This window comes from Notolepis coatsorum (assembly GCF_963971535.1).
Source record: "Notolepis coatsorum genome assembly, chromosome: 17".
NCBI lineage: Eukaryota > Metazoa > Chordata > Actinopteri > Aulopiformes > Paralepididae > Notolepis > Notolepis coatsorum.
In genome coordinates this window covers 45,113,610-45,131,767 of record NC_140181.1, presented here as the reverse complement: position 1 = coordinate 45,131,767, position 18,158 = coordinate 45,113,610, and the positions used below count along the sequence as shown (strand labels likewise).

The 18,158-nt window shown below is 42.3% G+C and overlaps 1 protein-coding gene across 3 annotated transcripts in view; it reads right to left on the bottom strand.

Moving 5' to 3' along the window:
• The window catches only part of mtor (mechanistic target of rapamycin kinase), a 368,371-nt gene that overhangs the window by 217,975 nt on the left and 132,238 nt on the right, over positions 1–18,158 (bottom strand). For all 3 annotated transcript variants that reach the window (XM_084334134.1, XM_084334136.1, XM_084334135.1), the window contains exons 26-28: positions 16,180–16,322; positions 15,016–15,178; positions 11,526–11,671 (exon numbers count right to left, since the gene is read on the bottom strand). In XM_084334134.1, coding sequence (XP_084190260.1) covers positions 11,526–11,671; positions 15,016–15,178; positions 16,180–16,322 — 452 coding nt within the window. The remainder of the gene's footprint in view (positions 1–11,525; positions 11,672–15,015; positions 15,179–16,179; positions 16,323–18,158) is intronic.

Sequence of the window (18,158 nt, the reverse complement as noted above, 5' to 3'; positions counted from 1 at the left end):
TCCGTCCTGATCAAAACATGCTCGCCCACCACAAGGTGGCCGAGCCGCTTGAGGACTAGAAGCACTGCCTTCAATTCCAACACATTGATATGTAGTGCAGACCGGGCAGCATGGTCTAGCCAGCTGCCCCCAACTGCGACGGCACGTCCCGACACGTCCCGACACATCCCCCCCATCCCGTGAGAGAGGCGTCGGTGAAGACCGTGTGATAGCCTGCTGCCCATGGGGACCCCGCTGGTGAGGACCCCAGGCCCCCCCCAGTGGTTGAGATCCCCCAGTATAAACACGGGAACCTTCAGCCGCTTCCACTTGTCTCTCACAGGGTCTATTTTCATACTGAAAAACCAGCTCTGTATCCTCCTCATGAAGAGGAGGCCAAGAGGGACCACAGGTTGAGCAGATGCCATCATACCTAGCAAGCGCATCACGGACAGCACCGTACCCGTCCTGCCAGGATGGAACCTCCAGAGCGCGCCGAGAATATCCTCCCGCCGCCGCTATGAGAGGGTTGCCCTCATAGACCTTGAGCTTAGAACCAAGCCCAAGTACTCCACCTGTTGACTGGGAAGAGGGTACTCTTCTTCCAGTTCACAGCAAAACCCAGACTGGTGAGGAATTCCACCACCTGCCTGGTATGAGACCTGGCGATCTCCTCTGACCGGCTGAGGACCAGAATGTCGTCGAGGTAGAATACAATTCGTATCCCCTGACGACGCAGAGGTCCCAGCGCGGTCTCCACGCACTTGGTGAATGTGCGAGGAGCCAGAGAGTAGCCGAACGGCAGCCTCTGGTACTCGTACGCTATGCCCTGAAACAGGAAGCGTAGGTATCTCCTGTGAGGAGGGAAGATCGGGATGTGAAAATACGCATACTTCAGGTCTATGGAGGTGAACCAGTCTCCCACTCTGACAGCGCTTAACAGGTGTTTGACGGTCAACATTCTGAACCGTCTCGCCACAATCAGCCGATTTAACGCAGACAGGTCCAGTATGGGTCTGACACCTCCCGATTTCTTGGGCACCAGAAAATACCGGGAGTAAACGCCACTCATCGCGTCCTTCCTTGGGACCGCGACGACGGCCTGCTTCGCCACCAGAGAACGAATCTCCTCGGCCAGGGCTGTCACTGCCGCGGACCCTGACAATAGAGTCTGTACCAAACCCAAAAACGGAGTGTGGGGGTGTGCAAACTGCAACACAAGCCCCACCCTCAGCGTTCTCTCCATCCACGCCGACATATGGCACTTCTGTAACCATACGTGGTGATAATCCCAAAGCGCCCCCGCAGCCAACTGGCGCTGGTCCGCTAGGAATCGTAGATAGGTGGCCCAGTTCCTCCCGCTGTGCGTTGTCAACCCTGACAGCACAGTATTCTCATAGACAGACCCAGGCCTAGCTAGCAACTGGGTGACAGCCCCTGTCTCCATGAGAAGCGATAAGTGGGGCCGCTTGCGCTTCACTGGAAGAACGCGGCCCGCAGGCAAAGGGGACAAATCAGAGCCTTGAGTCCCGTAGTGTAGCGGGGGGGGAGTAACCGGAGAGCGTGCTAGACACAGCTAGATGGCAACGGTTTTTCAGGGCGTGCCCATCTAATATAGCCGATCCCTCGGGCCGCCGAGGCTCTCGGCCATGTGATCACCTGTTTTCTTTGTGTCCAGGGTATCTCAGGCGGGGGAAACATGGCCGCTGGCGAGGCAGTGCTCTCACCTCTGGCTGCGTGGTGTGGGGTGGCGTGGAGCCCAGGTCAAATACCGCCCGCGCCTCTGTGGACAGACCAAAAAGTCCATCCGCGGAGAGGGGAGCCCTGAGGAGGAGAACTCTCCTCTCCTCCTCAAGGGAAGATTGCTCCAACCAAAGATGCCTGTGAACAAGCGTCAACAGCATCCTAGCCCTCCCTGCGGTTATAGCTTTTTATTGCAGCAAATTAGTCAAGCAAAAAGATTTGATGTATAGATACTTGGCGTCACTATAAAAATATAATATCGGCATATAAAATATCATGATATATTGCTGTATCAACCCCCCACCCCTAGTGTTTAAATGCATCTCAACTCATAGCCATAATACTCAATTATCCTGAATAATATCAGAACACTGACGTTCATTAAATGCAGCCATTGAAATTAAATGCATACTGAACGGGTTTCACATATTACAGGATGGGCTTCTGCTTAAGAGTCTGCAGCTTTACATCTGAGCATAACATCTCACATACCAGACTTTATTTGAAATTCCATTTCCCTGGTTCCCAGTAACATTATGCCCACATATTTACTATAAACAGATGCTCCAGATGCAATGACACTGATTTCCAGCCAGTCGAGTGAGCGATGGAGGCACTGAACCTCGTGATTAAGCTGTAAATAAAGCAACGTTCCTATCAGCAACCAGACTAAGCAGCTCTGCACACTGCTCTCCTATCATTAAATGCTAACCAAAAGCACTTTACTCCAGCAACTCATGATATAAATACAACAGAACCCCAGTGTCCTCTAATAATGTTAATACTTTAATTGCTGTTGTTGATAATCATAGGGGGGAAAAAACCGTGGATGATTTATTTGAATCTTTTAATGACTTTTCAAAAATGAAAAGTCAAGTCAAACATATTTGCGATTTGCAACTAAACTAAGTGAAATGTAAAAGTGGCACATCTGTCCTCAATAAAATAACATATACAAAAGGTTTCCTCACACATTGAGCTGACCAACATTCAAGACATCTAATCACAAATCATCACAAAATACTAGCCCAGACCGACCTAACCCATTGACCCCAAACACTGTCCATCTACTATAGCGGCTTCTACCCCAGGCATTGTGGGGGCTGAAAGAACTGTCTGACTCGGAAATAAATCATTCTGTATGCTCCAAATCCCTCATGCCTTATTCATACGACGTACCCCCACATATATGGACCGTTCCGGCATAGCAGCGGCATCAAAGTCATCCTTGCTTCCTCGTAAAGCGTAGCGTGGATAATGCGAGAATCTACATTTCCGCCTCACCCCCCTTAACTCAATAAGCGCCATACCCGAGTATAGTCGGGTTATCTCGCCAACCGTTGAGCGCCAAAACCCGAGTATACTCGGGTTTTGATCCTTTGATCCCCCTTCTATACACTCAGCCGGAGCTCTCTAGGTCTCCCTGGCTCATCTGCCTACGTTGGAATTACAATGACGATCGAATCTCACCAGGTAGCAGTATCGCCTACCTTTTGAACTGGAATAGCTTGGTGTGGAGACTCCTTTTTTTTCTTTTTCTGTTTTGCAAGGACTCCTCCTCAGGGGACAGAGCGACAGAGCGATCGCTCTGAGATTTTATTGCCTGAAGCTTATTTCCCGTATACACAAGTATAGACATATACACGAGTAATCGCGATGGCGATGGGATCACTGGGGATTATTCTTTTTGGAGTACCTTCTGGCTAAGGTAAGGTATATTCTACAGTATGTCTATTTTACCGAACCTGAAACATGTTTTTGTAACGATCACAGTGTCGTATTTTACCGGACCTAAAACTTGCTTTTGGTAACGATCACAGTTTTGAGTTAAAAAACGAACCCCCCCCCCCCATGATGATTTTGTGAAGGCACATATCTACATGGTATATACCTTTGATTTGGACGTTTTTGGGGTTTCAGCTGATCAACCAGAACGCTTTGGTCATATTGCATATAACGCATCATATCTCGTGATCTATGAACAAATACTGTATTATTTTGTAAAGGGGCGATGTTTAGCGTGTAATAGCGCACAAACTACAGTATGTAGAAATGAACTGCTTAGTCAGTAATGGACTATGAACAATGCCTGTCTAATGAGCCATACTATTGTCTCCATAGCTATAGAACACACGATGGGTCTGCAAACATTGCTAAAATGGTCAATAACACTGGCGCCAGGCAGTACAGATGGGGAAAGTGGGTGGCGCCCAATGAGTTAAAATGCCTTCCGCAGATTTATAAAAAAAAAGAAATTACTGAAAAATATGAATGGGAGATTCACAGGGGTGGATAGGTGGAACAGGTTGTGACGACAAGTGGTCCTACTGTACCGTCACGTGGTCTTCAGTCACTTGACACTGAAGCAGCGGTGACGGTGTTCCCCCTCCCCAAAAAAGAGAGCGCATTAGAGGCTTCCTCCTAACGCAGTTGGGCCGGCATGAGGCCAGGCCTTGTGCACTGTTTTCTGCGCTAGATGCCGGGATCTTTTTATGGGAAGTCCTGGTGAGGTGAGAACCAGATGGGGGAGATAGAAAAACACTGAAGCACTGGCTCCCATCATTCATCATCATCAAGGCCCTGGGAGAAATTGAAAACAGGCCCCCAAGAAACACTATTCCAGACACTCTCACAGATGAAAAGGAGGCGAACCACCAATTACAGTAGATGCCTGGAAAACAGATTTCTTCATACAAATGGTCGAAGACACCAGAAATACAAGGGTGAGAGTAGTGAGTGGAAACGATGACAGTGGATAATATCAAAGTGTTACGGGACGGAGGATATGTAGACTTTCATCATAATGAATAGGCAGAGAACGATACGCCCATGGTTGGTCTTAAAAACGGTCCCTTCACAGTGAGCACAATTATTGTGAGAGTATAACTGTGTAGCACAGCATTATATGCATAGAAATACCCCCAAGTTGGATCAAATAGACAATTCTGTGCAACCAGCACCACCATAGAGACAATTTTACAACACAAATCTACTTATTTCAGTTCAGCCTATTTCATTGTGCTGAAAGGAAAATGGAGGACTATGCTTTTGAAACAAGGATCAGCCATTTGCAAGAGCTGAACTGGAGATCTGATTGCAGATGGATTGTAAAGGTATAAAGTGGAATTAAAATGGACCTGTGTTATGGATGGGTTCACTAGGATGTAACAAATCAACATTTTCTCTGATCGATTATCTGTTCCTTTCTTTAATGAGTACTTGTGTAATTGTTTTGCAGTACATTTGTTTTGTGTTTGTTTTTCACGCAGTCCAGTCTGACAATTGTGCACTAGAATCAATTATATATATATGTATTAGGGATGTCCGATATTATCGGCCGATATTGGCATTAAAATGTAATATCGGAAATTATCGGTATTAAATTTGTTTAATTTATTTAACCTTTATTTACCCAGGCAAGCAAGTAAGAACAAATTCTTATTTTATTTATTGTCAAAAGTATGCATAATGTGTTAATTCCACGACAAGAGATATGTAATGTTAATTACCTGAAATTATAAAAATGTTGGGGGGGGGGGGGGGGGGGGACCCAGCATATATCGGTATCGGTTGTGTATCACATGGAATGTTGTTTTTGCTGTGCTGTCATTGAGATGTTTTGTTGTTTTTGTTACTTGTTACGTGTGAAGCTACAAATATGAATTGCCCCACGTGGGATCAATAAAGTTGTCTGAATCTGAATAACGGTATCGGAAATTAAGAGTTGGACAATATCGGTATATATCGGATATCGGTAAAAAAGCCAATATCGAACATCCCTAATATATATGTCTCTTAACCCATTCAGTGCCAACCACGAGTATAGTCGGGTTAACTCGCCATCGCTTGCGTGCCAAGCACGGGTATAGTCGGGTTTTAATCGCCATTTCTTTTATTAGCGATATCCATACATTTTTCATCCATCCAGCCTGACGTTATCATTGGGAATGGGTCTGAGCTCGGAAAGGGCAAATACCGCCGCCTATCATCTCTCGGATGGTATTGCACATCATTGGATTGGATTGGCTGGGACTGTGCATCAAAAAAATAAGTCCGGTCCAGGTTTTACTTCTCGGGCATGCAGCTGGATAATATTGCATTGAGTCCCCCCCACTGGGAGCATCGTGGATTATGTGTTTTGGACTATAATGTTGGATCAATGGACGCGATCGATATTTGGAATGGCAATCAGGAATTGGATAAATCATTTTGCATGACATCAGATGTGAGGTAAGGCCTTTATGTTACGAATCTTGGGGTAATCAGATGTTCCTTTCTCCGCCATCAGAGCGTGTGTGCGTGTGTGTGTGAGGTTCGCGGCGACCAAAGTACGGAGAAGCGATTTTTCAGACCCTGCTTCTCTTCGTACATGAGGACACATATACTATCGTTAATCTAGCGTTTATTTGAAAACGATTAATAAATCAGCCGAAAAATTACTTCCACTAAAGGGCTATTATCGTGTCTTTCTCTGGAATTACTAGAAATCTCCAAAACTCGTATTCAAAACGGTATAAAACGGAAAATGTACAGATGAAAAAACAATCAGTTTCGTACATGTTGACTGCAAGCAAGTCATTGATAAGCGACGGGTGTATTAGACCCATAGCCATAATTTAAGATATAGTTTAAGCGTTCGCAAATATCCCTGTCCTCCCATTGACTAAAGCGCTGGCATACAAGCCCTAATTTGGTCATATGGGCGTGGCTCTGAATGAGTTAATAAGTAGCCTGGCAGATACCCACAGGCTGGCTGGCAGCATAATACTATATAGAGGTCAATAAGTAACCTAATACATGTTTGCACCCCTACTTTTCATCCACCAGGTGTAACTCAGCAGCTTAGAGCAAAAACTGGCTCATGACATAGTATATTAAATATACTGATGAATGTATATGATAAAAGTCCCTACCAAAGGTGCCAGTACACACATACTTTCCATGGCCCATTCCTGATAGGTCACAAAGTGAGCACATTTAAAAGCATGTTGGGAACACGTGTTTGCATGTCCCGCAGTCAATTACAATTTGTTGGTTGATGCTGGAGATTGTTGCTGGAATGCCAAAAAATATCAATCTGGCCATTATATAATGCTTTATGAGTCAGTATGATTAATTCCTAGATTAAATTTGAAAGTAAGAAAATACCATAAAAATCTGGCTAAACTGCCCGTAGTGTTAGAAAAATATCACTTTCTACGGACAATAACGTATTATGAGTTCATTTTACCTACACTCTCAAATTACTCTGGAGGCATGTCGGTCATTCATCAATTTAGTAATGTAAAGAGCACATTGGACTGAATGGTTTTTCTTTCTCGTTCTCCTCGGTTTGTTGAAAGTAGTGGATTTCCATGAGGAAGAGGTTAATCTTGGTTACATCTCAAGTACCATCTTTGTATGATTTGGTTTGACAAGAACAAGAAATTACTTACGTCATATAGTTGGTAAGCAGCCCGGCGTTTGAAATGTTAGACTCCTGTGAAAACTTTTCTCGCAAAAGCTAAAATATTAAATGATTAAATTAAAAGTAATTACTGTTCTCAGTTACATACCGTAAATCCTCTAATAGTGACCTGTATTCAATTAAAAACCGACTCTATTAATGACCGGGTGCGCTGTTGAAATAAGCAATTATAAGCCGACCTCCTAATACAAGCCGGGTATATTTGTATATTTTCCCCAACGGAGTTTCACTTCCGCGTTCCGGGTTACTAATATACGCATGAGCGAACCTCCCCTTACTTCCGTATATGGAACACGGGTTGCGCGCAGCACGTAACACAACAACAGAGCAAGCATGGCTACCGGTACTAAACAGAGACGAAAGTTTGACGTTAAGTTTAAAGAGGAAGTTTTGAGGTATGTGGCGGAGCATTCAGGAGAGAAAGCCGCAAAGCACTTTAACATTGATTCCAGAGCTGACGGTAAAAGAGCCTGCATGACTGGAGGGAGAAAAAAAGTGAGCGAGGAGATGGAGACACTACTTTCCGAGTGGATTTATGCATTGCGCGACAAACACAACCGTGTATCGCACAAAATGATACAAAGAAAAGCAATGGAAATCTACCCAACAGTGGGTGATGGAGGCAAGGCGTTTGTGGCCAGTAAAGGTTGGCTAGAGAAGTATTTTACTCAGGTAAAGTTACTTGATTTCACTTTGAAAATGTTGAAATGACCAGTGACCACCAGTAATTGCACTGTTTACTATTTCATACAGGACTTGGTTTCAATAAATTAACCCAGTACATTTTACTGGGTTCAAACTGACATTTTCAAAAAAAGTTTGAAAATGAGAAATATAGGCCTCTCTCTTATACATGCCTCCTTTCAATAAAAGCCTGGTACCCGCTACAGTTGAAACAAATACAAGCCCGGGTCACTATTCGAGGAATTACGGTAATAATATATAGAGGCAATTTCTTAAATTTAATTTAATTAATCAAAAAGGTTTGTGTGCCTTTTCTCCAATCCCCCAATTTAGTTGTTATGCCAATTTCCTCCTGGTCATTGCGCTGCCCTACTGTCGGTCTGGGGAGGGTGTATTGTAGACTACCCTACTGTCGGTCTGGGGAGGGTGTAGACTACCCTACTGTCGGTCTGGGGAGGGTAGACTACCCTACTGTCGGTCTGGGGAGGGTGTAGACTACCCAACTGTCAGTCTGGGAAGAGTGTAGACTACCCTACTGTCTGTCTGGGGAGAGTGTAGACTACCCTACTGTCTGTCTGGGGAGAGTGTAGACTACCCTACTGTCGGTCTGGGGAGGGTGTAGACTACCCTACTGTCGGTCTGGGGAGGGTGTAGACTACCCTACTGTCGGTCTGGGGAGGGTGTAGACTACCCTGTTGGTCTGGGGAGGGTGTAAACTATTAATTCCCCCTGAACAGGCACTCAACAAACCAGTAGGGGTTACTATTGCAACGACCAGGACTCATAGCCCCACCGCTTCCAACCCGCAAACACTGACAATTGTGCTCATAGGGACAACTGACCACGCCAGAGGTACCACTGCCGAGAATCGGGTTGTCTCGTGTCTGTGCGTGCTTGCTTGTTTTTATACTGACTATTTTTTTTACTCAAATTGTGCCTTGAAGAGTTCTGTAGTTCAATGTATTTCAATGTCCTTGAATTTATTAACAGGAATGCACAAAAGAATGCGCAAGGACACGCACAACTCACTAGTCCTAGAGCCAGAGACTGCCAACCTAAGCAGTGCGTATGTATGCTGCCCATGTCAACAGGATCACAGGTTAGAACAACCTCATACACAGCATGAGCCAAGCAACAGCAGCAGCCTCAACAGACTGATCGTACCGGTAGCATTCTTACCATTTTAGTGATAACTGCCGTGTGTTATCAGCTACCATTGTTAACAATGAGAACAATAATTAATAGTGGGGACCAAAATATATCACTACATTTTCCTTAGTTTTGACAGTATAAAGGTATAGTTTTACCAGTGCAAATTACATCATGATATGACATATTCTTTTTTTTTTTTTCTTTATCTTGTAATACAATTGTCATGGTCCTATTTGATTCAAAATGGTCAGTTTTCTTTTACCTTTTAAATACTGCTGCAAGGAATCTTATTTTGATTAACTTAAAGATAAACAGTTTGTATATGTATATATATTTTTACAATATTAATATATATTGTGGACAGCAGTATAGTAAAAATCGATACCTATGCATATTCAGTATACCTCCCAGCTCTAAGTGGAGGCAACAGTGCACACAGTTTTGATTTTTTACCCTTTTTCTGTGTAAACTAAATAAAGAATCAATGGCCGTTATCAAAGACAAACTCAAATGTCAAAAGATGATTTGCCTGCTCTTCCGCAGCAGTAGTGCCGTCTGTGTGGAACACGGCGTGCAGGGAGACACTATCAACAAGAAGCTCTGACATGACAACAACAGAGCACAGATGCATGCATTAAAATGAAGACAACACAAAGAGCAGAGGTATGTGCACACACAGATGTGTGCAGAGGCAGACAAAAAGGGTTGCCTTTTGGCTTCCTCGTGTCGTATAAGCCACGGCTTCCTCTGCACGTTTACCTACTGCCAGGGTCGGGAGTGGGTGGTGATGGGATGTCGGGAGGATGCCGGGAAATTGATGATTTAAACTCAAGTCATCACAGAAGAGAATGGAAACCATGCTTTCAAGAGATATTCCATTTGGCCCCCACGTTCAAAAACTCCTATACTTTACTATAGAGACTGTATGATATTTTGCAGAAAACATATTTAAATCTTTTTAAATGTTTGGTCTCATCAGATAGTTATAAGTAGATCCTCATTAATGCTGAGGATTTCTCACACTAGTGGAATATCCACCAATGCCACCAATACAGTCATTGCAGAAGTGAATGGAAATGATGACGGCTTTCAACGCAACACATTCACTCTCCCAGGAATGCGTTGCCGCGTCCAAAAGTATATCCAATTGCAGCCGACGTATTTCACAGTGATTCGTCTTTCTATCCACGAGGACAATAATCCAAGCATCACGTGGTGCACACGCAGCAGCTCAACAGTTCCATATACCAGTCGATTTCCTCGCAGAACCGCTTGAGGGACTGCTGGGTTACACATTATCGAGTCCTTACAGATACATCCTGAGGGGTCAGCGTGGGCCAAAATAGAAATTCGGCACCCCGAACAAAAGTCTAATGATTTCAGGCTAATGGGACGTAACCGGGTGTTCTCATAGAATTTACAATTAGTCTGCGAGGCGAACAAAGGGTCCGCTTTGAACAACTCGACGCCTGGCCTTCCTCTTCAGGAGCCATGTGCCACATTCCACCACAAACTGAGACCGGCAAACCAAAGGAAATGGCCTCTAGAACTGCAGGTTTTCCACTTAAGTGATTTTGTGGTTTTTAAACCAAAGCTGAAATACAGTTAAATGGTTACTCGGTCCAATTCAAATATACAGTGGACGTCTCCCGCTGATCCATGAAAGAAAAGTCTCCTCTGCAGTTGGGGCTAATTACCGCAAAGAAAATACTCTTAGAGTAACATTATGCTTTTCAATGAAATACTGTGGTAAAATGAAGTCGATGAGTTCACGTTTTATGTGGGACAACCACTTATTTCTCCTTTGAAAACTGTCACTTATGTCATCATTAATCAATATTAAAGGGGGGATATTGTGGAAAATGGGTTGTGCCTAGTCTTTATATGGATTTGGCTGAAGTGTCTGAAATGTCATTTAGGCGCTGAGGGGAAGTTACACGGCTGCTCCTCGTCATTTGGCCGGGGTTTGAAGTTTTCAGATTAACAAGCTTTAAATATATAAAAAGTGGTTCAAAATTATTGCTCGTTGTGATGTCACAAGGGAGCAAGGAACACTGCCCATTTAATAAACGTCAGGTGCTGGAAAAAAATCATTTAAAAGGTTTAGACTATAGTTTCTTAACTCGGAACTTAACAAAAATCGTCCAGAGTTGTATAAAATTGTATTAATTGTTATTTAACCATTATTTAGCCAGGAAGTCTCATTGAGATAAAAATATAAAAAATTATCTTTCTTGCTTGTTATTGCTTTACCACCAATGAACACATTGTTGTCTGTGACTTGTCCACTTAACATCTACCGGTACCATTCACACCCATTCAATCAACTGGTCCACACCCATTTTCCAGTGATTGGACAAAACGCGTGATTACCATATTCACATATCACGTAGAATAAGCCAGAATTTACCCCACAAAGAAACATTGCATAAACAGATGAAGCGATAACAGTGGTGTAGGTTTTCTTCCGCTACGACTCTATAGCCTTTAGACGTCCTACCTGATCAGGGACTCCAGAATGAGGGGAGAGGGCCCTTTCTGGAACTCCAGCTCTTTGTAGTGCAGGGCTTTGGCGTAGGCGCGACATTTGGCAGCTCTCTCGCCGAGCAGCACGATGCCATTGTCGTCTCTCAGAGGCAGAGGGCCCTGGGGAACGGAAAGACATTGTTAAAGAACCAGCAGGACACTTCTCACATCACTTTGTCCGGCTCAATGACGTGCAGAGCACATACAGTATAATGACAACAATAAATTACAACATTTTGTGGCCAGGAAATGTCAGTACATCTAATCCATCTGCCAGTTACATAATTTCCTAAACTCTGTGTATACAAAATTTGAATTAGTTGCACATTGTTTAATGTACAATTGACCACTTTGGGATGTGCACTAAATAATCTGATAAGCTTTCATGTCAATTCTCCTCTGAATAAATACATAATTCCAGCCTTTTGCCTTTTTATGGGAATTTCTTCAGCTACACAGATATTGTGATGTATCATAGATGAAATTTCTTGCAATATATCAATTATCGCAGATATCGTGTATCATGATATTATTGTTATCGAGGGCCAAATATCAGTATCGTATCGCATTGTGTGAATGACAGCTTCCACTGTCTCCACAGACTGACAGCAGAGGTAGGAGTGTTTCACTTAGTTAAAGGGGCACTTCACCAAAGAACGATGTTGATTTATTTGTACAATATGGCCACCATATTAAAACGAATGTACTCTCAATAACTGTCAAACTAAATGAATGTGTGCAAAACTATTTCGAGTTTTTGGATGTACAAAATAAATCTGCATTGTTTTTTGGTGATGTGCGGCTTTAACTCATTCCCTGCCAACAGCGATTTAATACGTGTTTGTCCGCCTGCTATGTGTGGGGTCTGTTTGTGCCCTGATCAGGCGTTCCTAGTGTGATGTGTCGTGTCTAGCTGTAGTTCCCTGTCATGGTTTTGTAGTCCAGCTGTACCCATTTGTAATTAACCCAGGTGTCTTGTCTCGTCATTCCCTCATCATCCTCATGTATAAGTATCCTGCCTTCCCTTTTGTCCTGTGCTGATCCTGTGCAGTACAGATGAAGCTCTTAGAAGTCAAGCATTTACTGCTACTCTACCACTACTCCACCACTCCACTTTGTGACTCCTATTGCTGGATTTCACACCTCCACTGCCTGCCACATGCTGGGGAGATTTTCATCTTACATTTTTATTCGTCCCAAATGTCCCAGCCACATCCAATTTCTTAGCTTTTTTCACTGTTTATTTATCATGCATTGCAACACTAATATATGGTACAGTAGCCCAAGTCAGACTGCCCATATAAAAATTATCTTGGGGGTCTGAGGGCAGTAGACCCCCACCCCCTCCCTGGGGAAGCACTTAAGTTAAGTACCCTTGCTTTGTTTACGGCCACCAGCCCCCGAAAATTAACACCTGTGCTATTTCTAAAGTGACATAGGAGTGGCAGAAGGGACCTGATTCTGAAGAGCTTCATCTGTATGTGTTCTTGTCTGTCGTTACTTTATATTTCCTTTGTTCAAACCATGGTAATTATTAATTAAATATTCTTTGTTGATTACTTTGGCTACCGTCTCCTTATTATGTTACATTGACCCGACATCGAGCCTGCTAATTATCAATGGTAACGTAATACCGCCAATCGTTGAACGCCAACCACGTATATATACGTTATTTGATTGTTATTTCTTTTATTCGCTATTTCCAATCGTTATCCATCCAGGGAGCCTGTGTAACCATAGGGAATGAGTCTGAGATCGCAAAAGTCCAATACCGCCACCTGGTGATATGCGGCCGATGTTGCACTCCCTTTGAGACTCTGTGTGTCGATGAAATTCATCCGGTGGACTTTTCTAGTGAGCTGGACCGAGGGCTTTACCCGATCGCATTGAATAGTTTTCGGGACCCCCGATTCATTATGCTGTGGTGGGTTATGTCGTGGCCCAAATGGACATACGATCTAACAGATGGCAATCAAATAATTGGAATATTCTTTTTGGAATCTCACCGGCCACAGGTAAGGGTAATTTTACGTCAATTTCAGCTTGATTGTGCCTTGTTTTCATAGCCATCGCCCTGATCAGCTTATGCTGTTGTACTAACGAATGCCGTTATTGACAATCAATTAATCAGAAACGACCCCCCGCCCCCCTTTCCTGCATTCATGATGGAACATAATATACCGATCATATGCATTTGAATTTTTTATTGTAGCGTGTATAGGGACGGAATGCCAATGGATTAAGTATAATATGCGTTGCAGCCTATTACTAGCCTCCCAGGAATTACCCTAAACCGCTCTGGAAAAATAATTTCTTTTTCACATCTTGAACAATAGATACTCGATGCCAAATGGGCCGTAGTATTGCATCCATAGCTATAATATATATATAGCTATAGCCCTGAAAACAAGGTGAGCGACTCCATAGGTTTAATGCGTGGCAGCACATAGTCATATCACATTACCAGCGTGGCGATCAATGAGTTAACGTGCCATGCCAACTTGTGTATTCAATATCGCAAAGGCAAGGACAAATATAAAAAGTTGATGTATATCTGTTAAAGGGGCAAAACTATGGAATAACTTTGACAAAGAAGTAAAAATGTGTAGTTCGCTATATACTTTTAAGAAATTACTCAAATATAAGGTGATACATACATATAAAACCTCATTATTATCCTAATTATATTTTATCTATAACATAACTGTATTCAAATAGTGACAAAGGGAAAAAGAAAAAGAAAAAACATATACCGGTATATATATAACATAAAACTATGAAACGTTTGTAACCTTTGCTGAATTATGTTTCTTTTTGTATATTTTTGTGTGTAAATAATGTAATGTAAAAAGGGTAGGCAATTATAAGCCTCGGCTTCAGCCTACACCTTTTCTGTAATTTTTCTTATTTTTTTATGTTCTACTACTATGCTTTGTAAAAGAAGACCGAAATAAAATCATTCATTCATTCATTCTATGCAGAAAGATGTGCCGGAGATGATTTTGGAAACAGAAAAAGAATGCTGCCTTACCTGAGCAGGGCAGAGCAGAGTGTTTCTGATGATACTTTCTCTAGATGTTTACCACAGATTATTGTAGATGATTTGATTAATTGATTGTTGTCTTTTAATGTTTTTTTAACTATTCAATGAACTGTCTCGCACATTGTCTCTAATCTATCAATCACTGCACCACAATAAATTACAATAATAATAACCATAGTAATCATTCTTATTATCATTGTTATAATAATAATAAGGACAATAATGATGATAATAATAATAATAATAATAATAATAATAATAATAATAATAATAATAATAATAATAATAATAATAATAATAATAATAATAATTATTATTATTATTATTATTATTATTATTATTATTATACGAAGAAGAATTGTTATTATTATTATAATCATAATAACAACAATACATCTCTGTGGTATCCCATGGCGCTGACCTTGTCACTGTGCTCCATGAACTCGGCCAGGTTGAGCAGGGTCTGGGTGACCTCGGCTATGTCCTGGGAGGTGAGTGCCAGCTCAATGCTGCGGATCAGCTCGTCCTGCTGGTCCTCACTCAGCTCCGACCAGCACGACAGGAAGGCTGCGTTGAACAGGTCCCTGTGGAGGAAGACACATGCTGCTGACCTTTCCTCACGGTGGAACATAGTGCTTCTCTGCTCCACCTTCACCATAGAATCAAGTCTTGTCTTGATTTTTTTTCATGTAAACATTTTCTGATTTATACATTTCTTGCATGTAGTTTAATGTAATTTCTTTTCCCCGGTCTTTCACATTATCAACATTTAAAGGGGAATTCAACTCTGGGTCTCTCTTGTATTTGAAAAAAGTTGCTTTACGACTTAGTAAAATGAGCTGACAGCCAGGTCTGTCCATGTCATCAGGCCAGAGCTTTAAATGTCTGCACAAGGAGGAATACACTGATGTGAAAATGGCAGTGTCAGACAAGGCCAGTCAAAGATTGTCACTCCACCAAACACACACGGAGGGGAGGGGCTGATCTTTTACTTCTGGTTACTCCATTATCTGGCGAGAGAGAGTGGGACGCTAATCGAGAGACGATCGAGGCATCAGGAAATTAAAATAACCTGCCGGTTATAGTTCTTCCAAAATTGTGTGAGGGTAGTGGGCAGCGTCATTATGACATCTGGCTCTACCAAGTAAGCAACTTCCAATCATTGTGATGATTGTTGGAGCATGTGATCATACCAGATGTTTTAATGTTATATCGTGTTATTCAATTGATTGTGAAAGCATGTGATGCAAGACAAATTTATGTGAACGGACTATGAAGTTGTATCTAATATTATCTTAAAGGACCCCTGTAAAATCTTTTGCCCAGTTTTTTTATGGCTTAACACTACAGTAACACTGTGTTAAGTTTTATTATTATTTTTTTTAATAAAAAGGTGAACCCAAATTCAAAATGCAGCCATTTTAAGAGCTCCTCTGGTTCTAGCTGGCCTGTAACTAATATGAGGAATCAAGACAGCAGAGACTCACTGTGATGAAGTGGAAGGTAGAGGAGAGAGCGAGAGCGAGAGAGAGAAAGGCAGAGGAGTGAAGGGCTGAGGCAGGGCCATGGGGGAGAGAGGCTGCACCTGGCTAAGGGGATGTAGGTCTGGGCCAGGGACCAGCATGATCGCAGGGCTGGGGAGGAGGACTCCTTGAGCAGCACTACACTCAAACGTCTCAGCCACTCCAGCCAGTCGTCCTTGGACACCTTCCTGGCCGCGCCCCACGCCTGAGGACAGACACACAGAGAGAGAGAGACCCGTCGACTTATAGGGAGAGGTTACACACACAAGCTCCAACCAGCCCACATCAAAAATTAAATGTAGGCCTGCCCGATGCTCTCAGAGTAGGGCTTGAATCAGGGAGAGACTTCAGATATTTAGTAGAACACTAATGATTTAAGGCTTTATTGTAACGTTTGGGTGCAGGGTCCGTCTTCATCAGCGTCAAACAGTGTGGGGAGACAACCATTCACTTCCATATCCTCCCATAATGAGGGACTCACAGCATAGGCTGGAAGAATGAGGAGAGGTCGATTGGTTCTCAATCAACCAATAATGGAAGAGTTTCAAGTTTCTTTAATAGTTGTCATACAGAAGTACAGAATACTTTTATACAAAATGCTTCTTACTGTTTCGCTCCAGAGACTGTGTTAGACAAGATAAGTATGAAATAAAATAGTATAGCATGTAAAATAGAAGTAAAAATAGAGGTCACAGTGTTCAGTATAGACATATGTACAATGTTCGATGCAGAATAGAAGTAACTGAGTTACCATACAATATACAATATACTATGCAATGTACTAATATACAATACTATATAGTGCAGAGCAGAAATGGGATGAGGTACAATTTAGGTACAATTTACAGTAAGGTGTACGAGTTGTAGTGCAAATCCTTTACCAATAAATATAAAGTGTAAAGTGTGTTTAGGTGTTCTAAAGTGTGTAAAGTGGGTGCTGCAGTGAGTTGTTTGTTTAAAGTGAGTGTGTGCGTGTGGATGTGTGTGCTGTGTGCATTTGATGGTTGTTGCATAGTGTTTATTGTTCGTTGAGCAGCCTGATGGCCTGGAGATAAGAGCATCCATATTCATGGCATTACATCAGTAACCACATACAATAAACTGTATCAATATATCACATTATTTGAGAGTCTGCACGCTAAACCTGTTCAGATGAGGACCCGTGCTACTCACACATGGACCATATAATCATCACAAAGGAAGCTACTGGAGTACACAGATCATTTGATTTATTTTAATAGGGTGCAAAAAAATCACAAACGTTTCAACACAACAGTGTCTTCTTCAGACAGATTTTTTGCACCCTATTAAAATGTTTCTAAAGATGATCTGTGTGCTCTCTTCCTTTTTGATATCATATTATATATCAGACCCAGCCACTTATCATAGGTTGGTTGGGGATCATGAGGGAATATCCAGGAGCTGACCTCAGACACGTGTCCAACTAGAAATGTGCGTGGAATGGTCTGACATGCGGAGGTGCCAGATTTTGTACGCAATCTGATGAACAATCCTCTTGAAAAGGGTTTACACTAGGGATGTCCGATATTATCGGCCGATATCGGCATTAAAATGTGATATCGGAAAATATCGGTATCGGTTTTCAAAAACCTTTTTTTTTCTTTTTTTTTACATTTCTATAACCTTTATTTACCCAGGCACGCAAGTAAGAACAAATTCTGATTTTATTTATTGTCAAAAGTATGCATAATGTTGTGTTAATTCTACAACAAGAGATATGTAATGTTAATTACCTGAAATTATTCCATTTTTGGGGGGGGGGAAACCCTGCATATATCGGTATCGGAAATTAAGAGTTGGACAATATCGATATAGGTACAAAAATGCCAATATCGAGCATCCCTAGTTTACACTGAACTCTTCAAATGCCCATCTATAATAAGAATCATTATATAGAATCAATAGGTACATTACATAATCCTGGTACTGCTGTGTGTGTGTATCAGTGTGGGTGGGTTGCTGTTGTGTGTTGGTTAGTGGTGAGAGCACTCGCCCACAAGGATTGTTGGTTGGACTCCAG